The sequence below is a fragment of the Corythoichthys intestinalis genome, chromosome 15, assembly GCF_030265065.1.
Source record: "Corythoichthys intestinalis isolate RoL2023-P3 chromosome 15, ASM3026506v1, whole genome shotgun sequence".
Taxonomy (NCBI): Eukaryota; Metazoa; Chordata; class Actinopteri; order Syngnathiformes; family Syngnathidae; genus Corythoichthys; species Corythoichthys intestinalis.
The window spans coordinates 42423204-42446365 of NC_080409.1; the positions used below are offsets into that span (position 1 = coordinate 42423204).

Sequence of the window (23162 nt, forward strand, 5' to 3'; positions counted from 1 at the left end):
TGTATGACTTTTATCATGTTTACATTACACACGCACACAACCACTCTTCTCAACACAGACTGTTGCCGGAGAGAAAAAAAAAAACACTACATGTTTTACCACCGCTAGTCACACTAAACACGCTGGAGTTAACTCTCAAAGCTGATGGGAAACTTTCATGACAGTGTTTACTAGAGGTGTAACGGTACACAAAAATATCGGTTCAGTATGTACCTTGGTTTTGAGGTCACGGTTCGGTTCATTTTCGGTACAGTAAGAAAACGCAAAATATAAATGTGCTAGTTGTTTATTACACACTTTTGTGCTTTCAACAATAGGAACAGTAGCCTATACAAAGCTAGAATTCTGTTCAAAAAGTAGCGGGTATTTAAAGATAATAATCCAACAGCAATTTGCCTTTCAGACACCGTGTATTGGTCAGCTTTCTTTCTGAAAGAAAGCAGAAAAAAGAAGTCATGTGCTAAAGAGAAAAGCAATCCCAATGACAAAGATTTTAACATGTATTTTACAAATGAAATGCCTCAATATTTTTTTGTTGTTGTTATGAACGGTTTTCAAAAGCTTTATTGGTGGATTTTCTCAAGTTAAAGCGGCACACAGAAATTAATAAATTTAATTGTGTAAGCAGGATCTGTGTGTTATTCTTATTATTTAATTACTGGTGTTTTAGATCATTTCTATTTAAATGGGATATTATTTATTTCATTCTGTGTTTGTATTTTACAAATGTGATGTAGTATTAATTTATATTGTATAACTTGAGGTCCTATGTGAATATTGGTTCCTACTTGTTGTGGTAGCTCGTAGGTATTGAACACGGGGCCGTGTTGGTTATTATTATAGCAGAGAAGGCAACTGTAAATCAACAAAGATAAGGCAACTGTGCCCTGATCTACAACTCAAGAGATCTGATGGACTCAAAAAGTGGGTTACGATTGCATATTAGTTTGAAAATCGACCGGATCCACCGTATTTTTACACGAGTGACCTCCGGTTTGCCCGGTCTGCTAGCTAGTAGTATTGACGCAGGAGGGCCGCATCTCGCGTCAAATAATAAACTCTGCCGTTCTTTTCGCGTGCATCGTGTTGAGCCGCTTCTGGGATGCGTCTAGCATGCGGCCGCACTGCGACTGGTGTGCTTTGGCTGATTGACTTTAACGGCCGCGTTTCACTGCGTTCTCTCGGCGGCCACGTTGTCGCGCCGTTGACGTTTTTACTGTCCTACCGTGTTGGTCCTCATTATTGTAGACAAGACGGAGTAAATATAATCTACACAAAGAAACTAACCCCATTGACTCACAGCCTCGAACCCGATTGACTCACAGCCTCGAAAAGTAAGGGTTACATTACGTCAGAAACTCGTTCAGTACGCCTCCGTTCCGAACCGAGCACCAAGTACCGAAACGGTTCAATACGAATACATGTACCGTTACACCCTTAGTGTTTACTAACCTTTAAGTTTGTATAAATGGGAAATCATATTGGAGGTATTGCCTCCCCGGCAGCCACCCCCCACAAACAATGTTTTACATGTCGGTTGGCCCTCTTTCTCTTTGGGAAAAAGTTCAGGAGTTTCACCTCCTCCAGCCATTGTGTAGCACAGCTAACTCACTGACACTGGGCAACGACCGGTGGGGGAGGGTTGAGCGAGGCGTTTTTCCATGCATGCATACCTTGAAACCGGTAATCGGCACATGTCTACCTCCACTTGATGACTAGTAGATACTCTGCTCTCTAAAATGTGCTTTCATTGGTTTTAGTATAAATATTTTCATGCATTCTTGGTGATAGGTTCTGAAATATATACAAGTTCCTGAATACACACCCCTAAAGTCTCAGTTGCAGTCGTTGAGGAATTACTTTCTCCATACTCCAATTCCAATAATGAACTTGACATTTTGTGGACTAAACTCATAACAAAGTCACGCAGATGTAAAATTGGCCATTTTGTTTTGAAGAATTTACTTTACTCTGTCCAATTGAGAGCGTGGAGTCAGTATTTGATAACCATATCTAATATTATCCAGGAATCAGTCAGAATCGTGTATCCTGGCAATTGATGTCCTGTGCGTGATGCTTGTAAAAATAACAAGGACCCTTGCCCGAATTTTCTAGCCATTTTGGTGAGACTATGATAAATATGAATTGCTCCACAGGTGAGCATCAAATACCAAGTTTTTAAATTTTATTTTATTGCTAGTATCTTCTTTTTTAAAAAAATAAAATGGCATTGTTGACGTGTGCAGGGTTATACATTTGGAATTAGTATTTTTTTTCCCAACAGAATTTAATCGAGGTAGTGCCCATGTGTGAAATTGTGGAAGTTAATATTTAACCCCCGCTTCCCTTCCTCCCACCCCACATCCCATCATCATCATCCCATAGGTCAGGTGAGTGAAGGATGAAAGTCATTCCTTGTGTCATTAAGACCACATCATTTATTTGGACCTGCGGTGTTGACCTTTCTTCACGGCTATACAGAAGACTGTTCTAAAACTGTCAGAGGGCACGAGGGCCACTGAGGCAACCTCACCCCAGTTGATAAATGGATTGGAAATAAGCTACCCAACAGCAGGGACGGCCCATTAATTTTAATCAAAGGTGGTGTAAAAAGGCGATCAGAGCCACATGACAATGTCAACAGCCTAGCCGTGGCGAAAAGAGGTCCCCTCTTCTAGTGCAGACACATTAGCACAGCCCAGGATGCCCCCCATGCACCGCAGGCCTCTGGCAGCCACTCTGACCTCACTCACAGCTCCCCTTTCTCCATCCTTGGCTGATGTTGCCTCTTTACTGACACCAGCACCTTCCATCTCTTCTCAATTCTCCTCTGTACCCCATTAGTCGAGCTTGACTGGAGACAAAGAGGCAGGCCCTTGGAACCGAATGACCTGGTCAGCCTGAGATTTAATGGAGAAATCAGGTGTTGTGCGGATAATGGCTGAAGTGTGCAAAAAGTCAAGGACAATGGCTGTAGTCTGCGAGGATCGGGGTCGGGCTTACTCACGCTATAATGCCAACCTTGTTCTCTCACTTTATATTTTATGAAGCTTCACCAAACTACAAAGTGAAGCTCAGCTTTTTGTGCAAAGACAGCAAATACACAGCAGGTGTAGTAAATGTTTTTACTCCTCTCACCAAGGGAAGTTTGCCAACAACAGATCGTTGAAGGTCTTGAATGGATCTTGTGCTATCTGAAGTCCAACAAATGTTACACATCTGCCCTCTCTTTTAGATGAAAACCAACTGAGAGCTAAAGGTTATGACAAAACACCTGATATCATCCTGGAGGTTCCTGTTGGTTAGTATCTGGTTTACGATTTTCTTGATCTTAAATCCATTTTGTTTAATTGGACAATGCTCTGTCATGAATTAAATTGATGCGAATGTGAATGGTTGTTTATATCTTTTGTTGAGATGACTCATTGTGTGTCTTCGTTTACGGAAAGCTGTGGAGGGACACATTGTCCACTGGATTGAGAGCAAAGCATCATTTGGAGATGACCACAGTCACCGCACCTATCTCAATGAACAGTTTTGGAGCTACTGGAACCGGTCAGTCTGTTGTTTTCCAGAGTCTTCCTTTGCATATGTTGATATTTTTTATACATCTTTTTTTCTTTTTTTAGTTTTAATACTATTTTCATTGCTGTTTAACCCTTTAACAACTGGGGCTATTTTGTCTGAATTTGCATGACTTTGATGTTGCCTTTATATTTCAAAGAAAAAAATGTTCACAATGGACACTATAACCTTTGTGTCCAAACTGACGAATTATAATCCGTATTTTGGACCCAGAAAGACAAAAAAAAATCCCAAAATGTCTCAACTTTTAATATTGATGTCCCATTGACAACCAAACATGCTCAACGAAACGTTTTGAAGCTTGATAATATTTATTCAACTTGTTAGGATAAACATTCAACAAAAGAAAATGAGACTAAATAGTTTGATATTTGATCATTCAAAAGAAACAGCAGGTATGGTCATCGACGTTTTTGCTCTGACTACATACTATGGTCAAAACAGGTTATATACAGTAGACCAACAGTTCAATATACCGTATTGGCCCGAAAATAAGATGGTCCTGATTATAAGACGACCCCCTCATTCTCAAGACTCAAGTTTGAAAAAAGACTTTTTGAACACCAAATTAATTTTTATGCAGACAATAATTACAGTACATCCGAAACAAATGATTATAACAATATATTTGAGAGAAAAAGCATGTCATTTTGCCTCATTCAAATCTTAATATCTGAACATTTAAATATGTAAACTAAAGTGCAATCACATTCGTAAATATATGGCTTCTGGTTTTTGAAATGTTTATAAACCAATCTATTGTGATAAAACAACAAAAATGCAATAACTGCATTAACCATCAAAGTGAAGTCTAACTGTAACTGTAGTCTTGAAACAAATCTGAATAAGGAAAAACATTGCAATAAAATAATGCAAACTGTTTAAACTTGGGAGTGGCTGAGATCTGTCATGACAGAACATCGCTTCAATGATATCTGGCCCCATCTAGTGTCGTGAATGGGTATAACGTCTAGACCGCGAATATAAGACGACCCCCTTTTTTTTTCAGTCTAATTTCAATGCAAAAAACACAGTCTTATTTTCGGACCAATGCGGTATATATACAGTATATATACCTCATCAATAGTATATACATACAATCAAGCTTCTCGAACACACACATCTATAAACAAATTGAAACGATTGATAATGAAAAAAAAAATCAGATATAACATTGAAAAAAAGTCTTCTAAAAAATCTTGACAATAAACAAGTTCAGTTAAATTTTTTCAGGATTGCCACTCAGTTTCCCCTTGAACAGGACACAGGGCTACGTCACACAGCTTGCTCTTCCGCCGTTTGCGCTCTGCTGTCACTTCTCACTCGCCGACTCATCCGAAAAAAACAACAACAAATCTGGCCCATCCTCTTCCTTGAGATGAAGAAAATAATGCATTAGCTTGCGCTAAATTTAGTTTTCGATTCATTCCGCTCAGTCGCTCGCTCAAGCCAACATTTTACTTGGTTGACTGACTTCAAGTAAAAATGGGCATGGACCTCAACTTCCGCACTTTCAAATGAGACCAACCAGTCGCACGTGGGTGACGTAATTACAGCGTGACGAGGCTTCAAATATGATATGCGTAAACGTGTCGCCGCCAACACGCCCTGTGTTAAAGGGTTAACAACTCTTGGACTGTTCCGGTGTCCATAAATACACAACTAAAGTGATGTAGACATGTTTATATCTTGGTCTGGCTTGTCTGTAACGTGTGTTAACTGATTAAAAGTTTTATTTGGTGTTTCAATAAAATGTGGTGAAAAGGCACATACAGTGATACCTCAGCTCACGAACGCTTAAGCTCACGAAATTTTCGCCTCAAAAACATTAAATTTGCGAGCATATAGTCTCTGCTGACGAACTAGTTTTCGGCGGACGAACCAAACCACGCGGTCGAGCAGCGCCACGAGAAGCTGACGCACGCTCACGGCGTCCCAGTTCGTCCCCTCCCTTTCGTTGAGTGCGGACGTGGTTTGTGTTTGATAGACATTTTGGACCATATTGAGTGTACTTTTGCTATTATGGGACCGAAAAAGACCCCACCACAGGCTAGCGTTAAGCCTAAGAAGACATTAAAGAAAATAAGGTATATTTTTGTGTAGTTTAAAGGCTTATTTAGTAGAAGATTATGTTTTATGGGGACCTGGGAACGGATTATTCTCATTTTAATGGTTTCTTATGGGAAATAAATGTTCAGAAGACGAACTTTTCACCTTACACACACTTTCTGGGAACCAATTATGTTCGTGAGCTGAGGTATTACTGTATAGAAAAAAGATCTGAATTGCTATCTGTGCTATCTATGGGGTGGTGTGGCTCAGTGGTAGAGTAGTTGTTCCCCAACCCATTGGGTTCAATTCTCCAACCTGATGAACTCGTCTAAGTATCCATGAGCAAGACTAGTAGGTGGCTGGGGATGTAGTGTGAAGCGCTTTGAGGGCCTTAAGCGTGGAAAGGCGCTATACAGGTATAATTCCATTTACCATCTCTAATAAGCCTCATTCAACACCTCAAAACTACCGTAATTTCCCAAATATAAGGCGCACCCATGTATAATGCGCACCCCAAATTTACTTGAAAAATCTAGGGAAAATCATTGTACCCGTTTATAACGCGCACCCTAATTTTAGCACCAATAAATAGAAGAATACAAGAAAACAGAGCTCGTGTACAGATACAGAAATGTCATTTTACTGAATGGTGAAACACAGCACAAGCATAGCATATTGGTAGTTAAAAAACATTACCATAAACTGACAATATTTACGGTAATAATATGATTTGACAACTTCTCCAATTTACCAGAATCTAGGAGAAAACAAAACAGATATGACTTTTCTTTTAAAGGCTGCTGTATAACTTGCTCTTTTCATCATGATGAATAAATGTTTCTTCCATGGATTGATACGGTAAAATGAAAGTGAAAACGTAAGTCGGAAATCCGAAAGAGCTCATCGCTGTCAACACGACAGTAAGAATAGGAACTATTTTTATTTGGGTTTGAGTGTCCCGAGGGACAGATATAGTTGACGGACACACACAGGAAGTCTGTGTTGTTACGTTTGTTATGGTCCGAGTTGCAGAGCTGCAATAAACGTTGACTCGAATGAGTTCAAGAAACTAAATTCTGTGCTTTATGAAGAGTGAAAAAAGCATAATTTATCACAGACGAAATCATTCGGCCGATCAGAGTGAAGTATTACCGAAACAAAATGGTGACGTCACGTACCGTAATGGTCGGCAACGGATCGCTGCATACGTTTCTTCAACACAACGTGGCCGTGTCAATAAAAAAAATCGGTATATAGATATATATATATATTATATATATTTCTGTTTCCATCCATGTACCCGTTTATAATGTGCACCATGATTTTACAATTTGATTTTGGGAGGAAAAAAGTGCGCGTTATATTTGGGAAATTACGGTCATCAGAGGACCAAAAAAAAAGATAATGAGCCTGTTTCCATTTTTTTAAAAAAAAAACACTGGCTGAAGTTTGTATGAGCAGTAATAGAGTCAGCAAGAGAAGTACAGATAGTACCAAAAATAGACTTTCTTCTGTATTTTTTTCTTGTTTGGTTTGGATTGAAGAAAGTGTCTTTTATCGCAGCCTTGCCAGTTACCGGGTAGGTCAAACCATCATGATACTTACATGCTGATTGTGAGGTTAGGGTTAGCCTGAGCCTTACATATTGTTGCCCGGAGGTGTCTTTCATTGATATTCCACGGTACAGCCTTGTCCAAGTGTATTAGACAACTGACAATGTAGATCCCATCATGTCAGCCTGAAGCCCGATCAGATAAATATTGTTGTGTCAGAATAGAAATGTAAAACTGTCAGTCTAAACCTTATCCAGCAGCCGTTACTTCTAATTGACATTTAATGTTGACATTTCAAAATGTGAAATCATTTTCATTCATTGTTAGACCTTTTACATCATCGTCTCAGGTATTTATGTCCTTTTGGGTCAATGCTTAATCGTGAAAACAGAAACGCAAGCCCTAAAGGGCTGATGTTTTGGATGTTTGTTCACTCCTTTTGGCTTCAGATTTCTACAAACCCTGGAGCTTATATTTAAGAATCCACAGCAGAGATTGTGATTACTTCATTGCCCTTGATTGACACGTTCACTGATTTGCTTATTTTCCTGAAATCCCACTTTGGCTTAACGGAACTGCTTCGCCCTTTGTGTTAATTGCTCTCGGTTTGTAGCAATAAGGGGAGCTCTGGGAACGTGGTTTTGTAGACAGAGTAAGGAGAAAAAAAACAAGTAATTTTCTCTCCAAAGCTCTAACCAACTACATTTATCATCCAAACAATAGTCTTGCCAACACACTAACCCTATAATGAACCCCTCTTCAGTGGAGTGAGGGGTAATGATGCTTCACGTACAATGCGCCAAAGAAAGAAGAGGAAAAGCGGGGAAAAATGAGTGGAAAAATGGTCTTCTGTGGAATCAAACGGCGTGTTCAAGTCCAGTGACTGGATGAGGCGGTGAAGCGGTGGTTATTGGTGTCGATCAACCATCAATCTTGCCTGGTGGTGTTTCAAAGTTGGCAGGCCCCTCTGATCTGACGGATGTTCATATAATTGAGCTATCCTTTTTACCCAACTATCAGAATCGCATAAGAATTATTCACCTGCGGATGAATATTAAGTACATAATGAGCCTCTTGTGTGTTTTGGAAGAAGTGGCTAATGTTAAAGGATTCTGGTTTAATACATTATCAGTTTTAAATAGACATCTTTGAAGAAAATCTACATTTTATTTTAGAGTAAATGACTTGTTCACAGATTATTTGGCCTTGAATCTGAAGTGGTGAGCATCGCTGCAGTAATGCATTTCATATAAGCGGATGGTGTTATTACGCAGGAATAATTATACCCTTTTCTTCAGCAACAACACATTCTTATTAGTAAATATACCAATGATAAAGTAAATGAAAACATGAAAACGGATTAAACATCCGTAAAATAAAAATATTGGTGCTAACAATAGAATATTTTCAGAGTGAGTATGAGTACAGTATACAACCACACAAGACTATCAATTTTGTTGATCAATTGCTATTTTAGAACATTAAACACGTTATACTGTAGTACAATTAAGGTTGTTTTTCATTTATGTTTTATCCTATACTAGTTACTAGAAAGTATTTTTTCAATTTTTCAAATAGGTTATTTTAAATCTATTAAGCACCCCCAAGAAAAGGCACTTAAACTTAGTCAACAAAACACTAGCCTTTAACAGTGCCACATTGAAAACTTTCATATAAAATACCTTATTGGCCCGAATATAAGACGGCCCTGATTATAAGACGACCCCCTCTTTTTCAAGAGTCAAGTTTGAAAAAAGACTTTTTGAACACCAAATTAATTTTTATACAGAAAATAATTACAGTACATCTGAAACAAATGATTATAACAATATATTTGAGAGAAAAAGCGTGTTATTTTGCCTCATTCAAATCTTAATATCTGAACATTTAAATATGTAAACTAAAGCGCAATCACATTCGTAAATGAATGGCTTCTGGTTTTTGAAATGTAAATAAACCAATCTATTGTGATAAAACAACAAAATTGCAATAACTGCATTAACCATCAAAGTGAAGTCTAACTGTAACTGTAGTCTTGAAACAAATCTGAATAAGGAAAAACATTGCAATAAAATAATGCAAACTGGTTAAACTAAAAAGAGTAGCTGAGATCTGTCATGACAGAACATCGCTTCAATGATATCTGGCGCCGTCTAGCGTCGTGAATGGGGAGAGTAGCTGAGATCTGTCATGACAGAACATCGCTTCAATGATATCTGGCGCCATCTAGCGTCGTGAATGGATATAATGTCTAGTCCGCGAATATAAGATGACCTTTTTCAGTGTTATTTCAATGCAAAAAACAGTCTTATATTCGGGCCAATACGGTAACATTTAAAAAAACATTTTTTTTTTTTTTTTGCTACTTGACTTTGTAACTCGTGAATAGTACCTCTTGTTTGCGTAACAAGCAGACAGGATGAACGGGCGATACAGCCTATGGAACTGGTACCATACTAAATTGGTGCCATGCCAAATTGATACCAATTTCACTACCCAACCCAAGTACGATAGCACATAACACACACACGGCACCTGCAATGGTCTGATGTAACTCGTGAATAGCAATTCTTGTTTGCGTAACAAGCAGACAGGATGAACAGGCGATGCTGGCTTTGGAACTGGTACCATACCAAATTGATACCATGCCAAATTGATACCGATTTCAATACCCAACCCAAGTACGATAGCACATAACAGACGGACAGCACCTGCAATGGTCTGATGCACTAGGAGTAAGGATATTGTTATATATATACATTTGTAAAATTCTGAAATGCCTATGCAATGTGACATATTTATTGTATAAGGCGGAAAACACTCAGGTAACTTGAAGTTCCGCTCCGAGACCCCCAATTTGGCCAAATTTCAAAATTGTCCGATATGCATGTGTGATACATCACTGAAAAGCTTAAAATCTCAATTTCCTGGGGGAGGAAAAAATTTGAACAGGAGGCCATTTTTTTTTCTTTTTTTAAAATGTTTTTTAAACAGCAAAACCCTATCTAGAAGTGAGAGCACCCGAGAGCAGAAATACAGACGCCATGACTTTAATTTGATATTATATTCACGTACACACCTCGTTTCGATCCAAAAACTCCATGTAGCATGTATCACTAAGTGTCAAGACACAGCTGTGAATGGCCACAGCTGGATTTTTGGGGGGATTTTATGGGTGAAACATGGTGATATAACAAGGGTTGCGATGCAGAAATCGCAGACAAGAAGGAGTGGTGGAGTGGAGATTTTCTTTTTCATATATCTACCCTTTTAAACGTTTTTTTATTTTTTCAAATTTTTTTTGTCTGGATCGATCATTTATCATCTAACATCGGAGAAAATGCAACGGTAACAAAAAATACAAGTAAGCGATAGTTATGAGGTAGATATCTGTGACTTTTTTACAGACGCCATTTTTTTCATTGTGACGTCATTTGTTTAAAAGTTTAAATATTCGAGTGAATGATTTTTTTAAGTAGTTTTTTTTAAACGAAATATTAGACAATGATTCTAAGCTAAAAATGACAGACATTTTGATTAATAAAAATAATTACCTACCTTCTTTTTATGGCTGGGTTGAAATAAAAGCGGTTGCGCGACGTCCGTATACGGGGGTTTCTAGGGTTATACGGACAAATTAAAAATAGTTCGGGGGCTTAATGCGCCATAATCTGCTATGGCAGCATATAGACATATTGTTCTATCAAACACAACAGTTCGTTTGGCTCACAATACAGTAATTTATTTTAAAGAGGGGTGCAAGAGCAGAAACTGCTTCTTCAGTCTTGTCTGTGTTTTCCGCCATAACTTATTTATCACTTATCGCTTATAAGACGCACAGCTACTTGTTTATCTTGCCCTAATCTTCTTCTTTTATTTCTTATTAGGTCAAGTGACCTGCTGTCCCCGACAAAGTTTACCAATTAGTATCAATTCTAATGATGAAAAGTCCATGTACCATTAGACTGACCTCCCTAAAGCAATAGTGTCCAATGAACAAATCAATAGCACAAATCAAAATATACTGCACTTATTGGCACTAAATGGTTTTGATACATTGTATAGTACACTAAAAGATTAAATGTTAAGCCTTTTCCTTACATTTTTCCCATATGTATTTGCCCATAGACACCTCACCACTCCCCCCTCCATAATTAGTCAGATGGGAGATTTGTAAACTGCAAAAGCTGAATGTTGGCTCTCTTAACAGAGGCGTTAAAAGGTTAGCTCTGATGAGGAGTTGTCAGACACCCACAAAAAAAAATGATTTATAATATAATAGTACAGTATGCCTCATTTCTCCCTCATATGAAGCAGGGGTTAAGACCGTTGGGTGTGCCTCAATACATCATCTGTCTTGACCACCTGGAAATGTGTTCAGGCGCAAATATGCGTTAGTATTATTTTATTTATTTTCTGTACTCTTTGCATTGTGTTCGACATTAGTGGTCTAGTCTTGGAGGCTTTATACTTAGGAGATTTTGACAAAGACATTTCATGAACATGGTGTTAAGACATCTTGAAAATTTAAATTGTGTAAATCAATACATATGCTTACCGTCATTGCAATTGCTATCTACGAAGTGCATTACGTCTTCCCATGAAGGCTAGCAAATAATTCTTGAAGGTCCGAAAGTCAGTCATAATTCCAAACATATCTCACTGTCCTTTGTTTTTAAACTATCGGGTATACAATACAAAACTTTTCACATTGCTATTCTGCACACGGACACGCCGGCTTACAATGAGGCTGAGTGGAACTAATTTATCAGGTAACATTGGAGCAATTACAAGCTTCAAACTTTTTGAACCTTTGCCAATTATGGATGGAAACCATATATGTGTTTTGGCGTGCAAATTCAGGTAATGCCAGATAATTGAAGCAATTTAATTTCTTAATCCAACATTGTCCTATTTTAATAGACATGCCCATCATTTTTGTTTGTACTTCTCAAAATAGCTCAGTAGTCAATTACTTCAAGGTCATGATGAAAGGCATCAAAAGCAGTCATAGATAGTATATTGTATTTTTTTGGCTTTAAAAAAAATAATAAAAAATTGGGGGGCGGGGGTGACTTGGTCACCGCAGCGCCATCGTACATAGGATATGTCACCTTAAGAAAGAGACTGAGCACCCAAAGGCCATGGCTACTGCAACTGATCCAATGTGCCTGGGTCTAATAACAACAAGGACGGGTTCTATCACTTCAAGGATGACACCTGCGGGCTGTCTGTCCAGCTATGCCAATAATTTGGAGATAAAATGAAATTGTATTATAATAATTCTAATTATTCCGTTCATAGATTTGATTGTTCACTCAATGATGTTAATGAATTTCCACCTGACCCCCATAAATGCATGATATCTTTGTAAGAGCACTCTGAGAGAAAAAATAAGGTTAAAGTGATCCTCGATCTTTAAGACAAGTAATTCTTAAAAGATAAATGTTAGTATGAGTTATAATAATTTGATATTAAAACCCCTCTTAATGTTTTCGTTTTAATAAAATTTGTAAAATTATTTTAACTGATAGGTCACCATTCTTGTTGATGTCGCAGTGCGGTGACGTCACCGGGCCCGCTGCCGAATTTCCAGCGCGTCACTCGTTTGCTACCCCAACATTTCGTCGGTTCTGCCCTTCCAATTTGAACCAGATCGGAAAAGTGAAGCGCAGGACAGCACTGTCGGTCGTTCACAAGACGAGCAGCAAGGTCAAAATGAGAGTAGGGAATACAGTACCTGATAAGACAAGAGCTGGGCAAAGATGGTGATGTACTTGCGGCAAGTGCGTCTCAATGACAACGGAGCGAGAGAGAGTATGTTGTTGAGAACTCCAGTTTTTGTTAGCAGATCTTCAAGGTAAGCTATTGCGTTTTCAAACTTATCCCAGTATAATTAATGTACTGTAGATTGTTAGCATCCAGAGCTGTCATGTGCTTTACATACAGTACAGGCCAAAAGTTTGAACACACCTTGTCATTCGTGCATTTTTATTTTCATGACTATTGACATTATAAATTCTCACTGTAGGTAATAAAACTATGAAGGCACACATGTGATAGTCAGGATCGGAATTCGTGTCGTCATCTGACAGGAACAAATCCTGGAATCCAGTGTAATCCATGTCTTCTACACTGTAACGCGTGGTAGTTAGGATACGTGAATAAAAGTACCAAAAAGGGAGACGCTTCCACTCATGCACATTAATTCACAAAAAATAATATTTCTTCCTTGACCACTCGTCACTCGGGAGCTCAGCGGTATGCACACACCCATTCCTAGATGAACTCCAACATAAAAGTAAGGTCCATGTCAGAGTCACTGTCGTCACTGTAGCGTGCCGTAGTGCTTAAATTATTTGGTATGATTTGGGGAAAACTCCCATGAAGAATAGTCCACAAAAAAGATAGGAATAGTAATCCAAATCCGCGTTTTTTCACTCACTCGAAGATCCAGGAATTAGACCGATCCCATGGCAATGTTGCAGCCGCGATCAGGCCGTCGAATCCACAAAATAGACTGATCCGAAAAGCCGCTGTGGGACCGACAGATCCAGAAAATAGATGGATCCGAAACCAATATCGCAGCTGCAGTGGGACCGCCGGATCCAGAAAATAGACGGATCCCTTACTTGACTGAGGATCCAGGAAAAATGTTCAGGTGCCAGTTGTAACGCGTGGTAGGCAGGATACGTGCATACAGGGACCAAAAAGGGGAGAAGCTTCCACTTATGCACATTTATTCACAAAAAATAATAATAATTCCACCTTGACCACTCACGTCACTCCCCTTATTTCCATTTGACTGAAAATTGCATCCATAAGCAGCACATCGTGCCATTTTACTTCGCGAGTTTAGGCAGCAATACACAATTGTTGTACACGCTACACATTTGGAAACATCCCATTTACGTCATCACTGCGAGCCCGCAAAACATGGCGCCAACTATCAATGAAAATATGTAATAAATATTATAGAATATTGCCATTGATTTAACATTTTATGTTAAATTTATTTATGTAACAACATATTTTAGTACAAGAGAACAATTGTGGTTTATTAGAGCCTACATGTATTTAAGGTAGATGATCCCTTTAAGTTGACGGAACTGGAATTGTAAATGAATGAGACAAACATATACATACATATAAAAATTATATATCAATTGAAATCATCAAAATTGAAATGATATTTTTTTAAGTGATAGATATAAAGCAATCAAATAGGGAAAAAAGCAATTCAGGGCGATAAGTGAGCTTTGACTGCTTTTGCAATGACAGCATATTCTGGTGCCGCTATATAACCTAGTTCATTGCACGCCATTCCTAACCTCGAAATGTCATATGTCAGGAACGTCATTGCCCTGTGTATTATTCATACAAGCAAAAGAGCATATGCAGGGGAAAATATGAATATTAATAAAGCCCTTCTATTTGTGAAAGCAACAATATTAGCTTCCCTGATAAAGCATAAGCGCATGTGACATTGCCTTCCTCTTATTTATAGTTATGGGCACCCCTTGCTGTGCAGGAACGTGGCCTCTTTTATTGTTTCCTTTGTTATGACATCCTCTCATAGAATATCCACAGCCAGAAAAAAAGAAAAAAAATAGGTCTCCACAATGCTAGTTCCTTTAGGGCTTTGCAAGTGTTTGTTTTGGGGCACCACAGCACACAGAGGTGCAAGCCTCCCCTCCCCTCTTCTTCACAGGCATCCTGGAGTATTAATGCCAAATGACAAGTAAGCTGTGATGCTTCAAGGATTTCATGCTTTTAAGGATGCACATTTGAGCACATTGTTTAAGGCGTCCGCGGTGTAATCCGCACTCTCAGGTCTCTCCAGCAGCCTCAGGATTTAGCTTTAGTTAAGCCGCCATGTCTGCCATTTATATAAGTAAGGTCGCATGTGTGCATTATCCAAATTTGTCATTTAGCATTGAGTCTGTGACTTGGTTTTGACACGGCCGCCATGCATGAGCGAGGAGTCGTAGAGAAAGTGGCACCTCGGCAGTGCATTAAGTGTATCCCTCCTCCTGTCCTACTGCTTGGCCACAACACTGAAAGATGAAGGAGAAAGCCTCCAGTAAAATGAGGTGCAAGAGTCGACGCTTTTTTTCTTTTCTTGTGCTGGAACTTTTAATAAAAAGATGAATGTCCGTGTTTTTTGTCAGCTTTCACAATCTATAACATCAGAATCGCAGAGACACACTTCTTCACCTCGATTTTTTTTTCTTGCAGTGCCCCTCTAGGCTTAGACTATGAACACTTCAGATATTTTCCTGCAGAAAATGAGACTATAGCTCATATTCTTAGGTATTGGTCGTTGTGGGTGTGCCTTACCTATTTTTATTAATGTTATTTTTTACTCCTTAAGCCATATATTCCTCACAACAATTATTTTAACTGTCAATTATTTACTTGTCCAGCCCTTATACAGTGGTACCTCTACATACGGAGTTAATTCGTTCCAGGACCTTGTTTGTAAGTCGAAATGGTCGTATGTCGAGCAGGATTTTCTCATAAGAATACATTATAATTCCATTATTTCGTTCCACTGCCCGGAAACACGAAAAACACATCCACCATATTAGAACCCAATTTGTTACGTTATTACAGGAATGATTATTATATTATTATTCCGATTTTTATTGATAATTCATTTGTTTTGCTATGTGTAATTGCCATTTGTAATGGTACCAGCGGTATTTAATAAGGTGTATCAAATACTTGTTCTCCCCACTGTATGTTCTCTTTGCAATAATGTTTAAGCAATATTTAGTTGCCGGACAGTTTGTTAGTTATAGTAGAACATTTTTGGGAAAACAAGGAAAATAAACAAAAAAATTCAGAACGTTCTACTACGTAGGTTATGAATCTGCATAGTGTAGGCCTTAGGCCTAAAAAATTTTCTGTAAAACGTTTTCTGTAACTCTTCATAGGCTTTTCGCACACTGTTGCTGGGATTTTTGCCCATTCCTTCATGCAGATCTCCTCTAGAGCAGTGATGTTTTGGGGCTGTCGTTGGGCAACACGGACTTTCAACTCCCTCCACAGATTTTCTATGGGGTTGAGATCTGGAGACTGGCTAGGCCACTCCAGGACCTTGAAATGCTTCTTACGAAGCCACTCCTTTGTTGCCCTGGCTGTGTGTTCGGGATCATTGTCATGCTGAAAGACCCTGCCACGTCTCATCTTCAATGCCCTTGCTGATGGAAGGAGATTTTCACTCAAATTCTCTCGATACACGGCCCCATTCATTGTTTACCTTACACCGATCAGTCGTCCTGGTCCCTTTGCAGAAAAACAGCCCCAAAGCATGATGTTCCCACCCCCATTCTTCACAGTGGGTATGATTTTCTTCGGATGCAATTCAGTATTCTTTCTCCTCCAAACACGAGACCTTGTGTTTCTACCAAAAAGTTCTATTTTTGGTTTCATCTGACCATAACACATTCTCCCAGTCCTCTTATGAATCATCCAAATGCTCTCTAGCGAACTGCAGACGGGCCTGGACGTGTACTTTCTTCAGCAGGGAGACACGTCTGGCAGTGCAGGATTTGAGTCCCTGGCGGCGCATTGCGTTACTGATTGTAGCCTTTGTTACTATGGTCCTCTCCGTAGGTCATTCACTGGGTCCCGCCGTGTGGTTCTGGGATTTTTGCTCACCGTTCTTGTTATCATTTTGACGCTACGGGGTGAGATGTTGCATGGAGCCCCAAAACGAGGGAGATTATCAGTGGTCTTGTATGTCTTCCATTTTCTAATAATTGCTCCCACAGTTGATTTCTTTACACCAAGCGTTTTATGCATTCCAGATTCAGTCTTTCCATCCTGGTGCAGGTCTACAATTTTGTCTCTGGTGTCCTTCGACAGCTCTTTGGTCTTGGCCATAGTGGAGTTTGGAGTGTGACTGACTGAGGTTGTGGACAGATGTCTTTTGTACCGATAATGAGTTAAAACAGGTGCCATTAATGCAGGTAACGAGTGGAGCCTCGTTAAACCTCGTTAGAAGAAGTTAGACCTCTTTGACAGCCAGAAATCTTGCTTGTTTGTAGGTGACCAAATACTTATGTTCCACTCAAATTTGGAAATAAATTCTTTAAAAGTCAAACAATGTGATTTTTCTGTTGTTGTTTTTTGTCCACATTCTGTCTGTCATGGTTGAGGTTTTTACCCACGTTGAAAATTACAGGCCCCTCGAATCTTTTCAAGTAGGAGAACTTGCACGATTGGTGGTTGACTACATACTTATTTGCCCCACTATATACTTTTTCACAAACACTGCAATAGTAGAAATGTCAATAATTTGGAATCAGCTCAGGCAATTAGAACAATATGGAAAGTAATGTAAAAATTAGTATTGCATCAGAATTTAGTGAAAAGCCAACAAGGTTTAACTTAGGTGTCTTTAAATTACAGATCATAAATTCTATAGGTCACCTTCCTTATCTTGGTTTGAATTTCCATGTCTCCTATCAATGTTTGGAGTTGTTCTATTTCAGAAAGCGCAGCAAATAAGTTGTTTTATACCGAATGTCAGACCACACGAAACAATGCATCATATTTCTGCCTTTTGTCTTTAAAGAGTCGCTCTGTGTGTACCAGATAATGCGACCGGTACTTGAGGTCTGTGGAGGCCCATCAGTCACTGTGCAGGGCTGCTGGATTGTGATAAGTGGTTTCTTATAGATAACCTAGACAGCGGTCTCCTTTTTATAGGTCCACTGTCCCACACATAACCTTGTTTTTTTTTTTTGTTTGTTTTTTTATCCCACCCTGGTTATTTTCGCTTTATTTTCCAGTTGTAGATTTCCTTCCTACTTCTCACCTTCTACAAATGATGCATTGTTGAGGTATTGGATGTTTTTTCATGCAATCAATGGCGATCTAGAAGGAAGATATTATTGAAGGAAATGCAATTCCCTGTTAAGACGGGCATGCATTTAGTGGTTTCCTCATTCAAAGCCAATTTCTGCTTTTAACAAAAAGATCCTGATTAAAGACTCTAGCTGATTTATAGCGAGCTTTTGATATTCTGATATTCGCCTTCCTTTTTCCTCTCTTTCCCCTCTTTTTTTATTGGCATGGTTCCCAAGCAGCCATTAACCACGATGATCCTATACAATAGCAATAATTCTAAGCAGAGTTGTAAAACCACAGAACCATAAAACACCTTAAAATCAATCCTTGCTCTTCAATAAGTAATGTCAAATGGCGGGATGCTGTTTTGAATTTCCATCTATCATTGCTCATTTTTGCTTGAAAGAGGCTTTTAAAAACTTTTAGTCTTCGGATGACCTCATCACTCAAATAGAATAACTTTGATATACGGCTGGGATGGTTTGTTTCCCCTGTGCTGGACCTTTATCTGATTGTAGTTCATAGCAGTTGTTTTTTGATTGACATACCGTAAGTAACAGATTTTAAAGGCCAAAAAATAGGTATTTGTTTTGTATGATATTTCACAATTAATTCTCTTCAGGACCTCGTTGCTAGACACTGAAAGAAATACAAGCACATCTGAGTCTTTCCTGACTGGCCTGGCATTTGTTAAAGACCTTCGTCAGGACCCATTTCCAGCCATCTTTTTTTTCTTCTTCCAGGCAACCTCTCCTCTTAACCCGCCTCTGTTTTGAGTTTCACGTCTGTCCGCCGTCTGATTGCCTGATAGCTTAAACCTTGCTGCCTGCGTCTCTCTTAGTGGGAGTGTGTAATCAAAGACACATGAGTAGCCAGTGTCAAAGTGCTGACCTGATGATTACGGTATTCTCATCAATTGTGAGGGTTAATATCCAAGCACCATGGGTTGCACAGATTATTCTCCCAAAAAGACAAGTGCTCTAAGATGATAAATAATACAAGATCAAACTTTGTAAATATCTTAATAAGCTATAATAATATATTTTTTCTATATAGTAGTGACTGAATACACATAATCAGTGGTACATTTGCCTGACTTCAATTCAGGTAGCATGGCTTCAGACCTCACTCAGTAACTGTGAATGTGAGAGTAAATGTTTATCTCTATGTGAACTGCAACCCGCCCAGGGTGTCGTCAACCTCTCACCTGAGTGTCCCTCCCGTGGCTCTTACCAGATAACCACTTTTGAAAACGGATTGATAAATTGAAGAATTTTTAGATATTACAAGCTCACGTCAAATCTACTTACAAGGCGGTCAGGTTTTTATAAAGCTGACTAACCAAATACTAGAAACAGTAAAGTGGTATCCTAAAGTACTGTACAAAGGCACCAACACAAACTCTCCTCATGTTTGCTATCTAGACATGTGCCGATTACTGATTTCAAGGTATACCATGGCATGAAAACGTCACGGTTTCAAACCCGCAAAAATTTTCCGTCATACTGTCCATACCTTATTCGCTATTTTTTTTATGTCCCAAAAATGCAGGGAGAAATCCCTTGCTTGCAGCTGAAAGGCTCGAGCTGAAAGCTACAATGCTAAAGTAGGTTGAAATCCAGCGTAGGGCTACTGCACCTTAAAACATGTTTCGTTTTCTCCTCGAGATAACTGTTGTTGTGATTTGGTCTAAACAAATAAAAGCTGATTTGATTTTATTTGACTTAGAACACAACCATAACTGAACAGTATGGACATGCAGGTGACAATGCTTATTTTAGGTAACCTATTGTGGTTCCTCGGTTTTATTATTATTATTATTATGGTTTTTCTTTGTTCCGCAGCCTCTTTGAGCTCAATTTGACCCCCTTAGAATGCTTCAAAATGCACCAAAATCGGCAGGCAGGTCAATAAAGGTGCAATCTTTGATACCGTGTGAAGACAAATTCCAAATACACTATGTAGCGCCCCCTAGCAGTCATTTTTGTCCGGCCGACGCTTTGAACCCTACTTTGACCCCCTCAGAATGCTTCAAAACTCACCAACTCAAAAGCCAGGTGAACACTGCTGAAAACTTTGATAAAATGTAAAAAAATAAATAAATAAATATGCAAAACCAATATTTCATTTCTTTTCTTTTTTTTTTTTAAGGTGAAAGAGGAGGTAACAACGCAAAGGTTAAAACTTGGAACACATCAGTAGTATATGAATGAGATTATTCTGTCCTCAATGTGTGTGAGTACACAAACTGACGGATAGCGAACATAAAAAGCTCCAATGAGAAATCAGACGTTGTGGCAGAGTAGATTGGGCTTTACTGAATTCATCATTTCTCTTGACAGGAGCACGTTTCTGATTATTTTTGTAAAACTGAAAATAATAAAAGATTGTGTCAAAAACTTGCACAAATCACAAAATAACACAAAGTACACACACACGTGTCCATTTGAGTAGTAGCACTAGCCAATTAGCTCACAAGCAACAAACAATAAAACTGAATTTGCCATATATGTAAACAAAATGAAATACAGATCACTAATAACTATGCAATACTGATGAATATATACAAAGAACATGGGGCGCGGGGCCGATTAATATGGGGCCTCTTTCCGTGAAAGCTGACTGAGTGGAAACACAGACAAAGAGCTTTTTATGTTGAAAATGATTGTGAATAAATGCGTAAATCCCTCAATTCTTTATAGATATGGACGTAAAACAGTCTTGATTCTTGGTTAAAAGCAAAGAAACCGTGTGGATAGCATTTGTTTTAAGTAAATATGTCGAATGTGCTGCTCATCTTTAAGTCACACTGTGGCGCCGCCTTACCACAACAAAGAGCTTTTTATGTTTAAATTATTGTGAATAAATGCTTAAATCCCTGAATTCGTCATAGATTCAGACATAAAACAGTCTCCAGTCTTGGTTAAAAGAAAAGAAACCATGCAGGTTGCACTTATTTTACGTAAATATGTCTAAGAACGATGCTAATCTGTAGCAGTTAATTTCTCCCATTGATTTTTCTCGCAACGTTTAAAAGTGCATGCATGGTACGAAAAATATAATAATTACCTTGAATCCTCGAACAAATCACTCCTTAGACAATCCTTCCTGTTGGTATGCGGTATAGCTTTCTTACTTTTTCAACTATATCCGGCGGTACATATGCTGCGTGCATGTGTTTATGTCAAGTTCCTCTTGATGTGGGTTGCCCCCTGCTTGAAGGGGAGGCGCAGTATGTGCCCAATGTTACCTGTCAATACTAGGGGCGTGCCATCTTAGGCACCCCACGATTCGATTCGATTACGATTCGATTCTTGAACAATGATCACGGTGTTGACGATGATCACGGTTATCACGATTATCGATGCATCATACATTAATAATAAATATAGTGGACAGACAAATTTTTGTCCATTATTTATTTAAAATATCCTAATGATTCAACAGGAACGATGGAAACATGCCTATACAACAAAAACCTGCCCTTAGGCTGCTTTTTTATTTATTTATTTTTACAAGAACGTGCAAAAACATTAACCATTTTAAAGGGAGTACTTATTTCACTCAACAATACAATAAAATTTAGACAGGGGGAAAGAATTCCACATTTTCTGGAAACAAAGTGTCTTTAGATATAAGCCTTCTTTTAACCGATATACTTTGTTTTCAGATTTCTGTACTATTACGCATGTTTGTAGTGTTACCGCTGTACTTAATCATGGTTTTACATGTTCTGCATGTGAAATACACATTAGCGAATTAGCTTAGCGCTCGGTGCTAACTATTAACACCTCAAAAACAACAACAATAAAGGCTAAACAGTACAAGAGGGTTCGTGTACTCACCTCTTATAGACGCACATGGGTCTTAGTAACACACGCAGGACATTTTTCAATTGACATGACTTGAAACTACAGCTGGACATCTGAAAGACGAGGAGCAACGAACTATCTCTCTTCCCCTCTTGCTCTAAAAAATAACGTGCGCACAGAAGCGCGTCCCGGGGCGCTTCTGTACCTGCTTGTCTCATACACAAATTTATTTTCCAGTCTTTTGAAAAAAAGTAAATCTCTCACTCAGTTACAGGCAGCATCCATTATAAAGTGCGTGCGTCCGTTAAAGGTGTCCGGGTGGCAGACGTGTCTTGAATTTCGTTCCGCTACGAGCGGCTGTCATAAAGTTATGAGGGAAAAAACGTTTTTGAGTCTTTATGAATGGTAATCGAATCGTCACGTGTCAAATCGCGATGCATGTAATAATCGATTTTTTGGAACTCCTCTAGTCAATACCGTTATGAAGTCTATGGTACTTGATTTTTTATTTTTTATTTTTTTAAACAAAAGAATAGCAAGTAGGGTCAAACCATGTTGAGTTAGTACCGTGCATTAGACGTTTCTTTATCGTCTTTTAGTGAATCTGTGTTGAACATTGGTCTTTTGATCAGTTCTGTACAAACGCTGTCATCGAAATGCCAAAGAAATCTGTTGCTGATTTTCAGCGATATCATGATAATTCACTCTAGGAATCTTCCTCAGTGCTAAACGCCGAATCTGTCTCTTCCACGATGGCGGTGTGCTTTAAATGACAACTCTGATTTGGCTGAAGGTTTTAAGTAAAAGTGGCAGCATAGAGCTGTCTGGCGAAAATGCTTCTGATCCAAAGTGCCACCGCATTTTTTTGAGCACAGCTGCAGCAAAAGCCCGGCCTGGCTCGTTGTCCAAGCCTGACACGTTGCATTTGCTTTTCTTGTGTCTAGAGTGGATGTGAAAACTATTAACTATATTCTGTTACTGATCCTAACTCATGAATCATTGCTTATCTGGATGTTGTTTTTTCGTGACTCCATACCCTACACTACATTTAAATGTTACTCTTTGTAGCCTCAACATCATTCAAAAATTTTATGCATGTAATTTTATGTAATGCCTGTGAAAGGCATCATTAAATAGCATTAATTTACTGTCAGTCTTTTTTGGACCGACTACTAGACTGTGGACTACACCTATACTAATTTGGTGATGAGGGGGTTTAACAGTTTGAGGAACTTGATCCGCTGAGCTGCTGACAGTCCTTATGTCCCGTGCAAGGATGGAGTTAGTGGTTACAAAAATG

General features: G+C 38.8%; 1 protein-coding gene across 5 annotated transcripts in view; it reads left to right on the top strand.

The window, feature by feature from the left end:
* The window catches only part of cdin1 (CDAN1 interacting nuclease 1), a 152707-nt gene that overhangs the window by 87249 nt on the left and 42296 nt on the right, over window positions 1-23162 (top strand). For all 5 annotated transcript variants that reach the window (XR_009067176.1, XR_009067177.1, XM_057859795.1 and 2 more), the window contains exons 10-11: window positions 3236-3301; window positions 3450-3555. Coding sequence is in view for 3 of the 5 variants with exons in the window: in XM_057859795.1 (XP_057715778.1) it covers window positions 3236-3301; window positions 3450-3555 (172 nt within the window). In the remaining 2 variants the exon portion in view is untranslated. The remainder of the gene's footprint in view (window positions 1-3235; window positions 3302-3449; window positions 3556-23162) is intronic.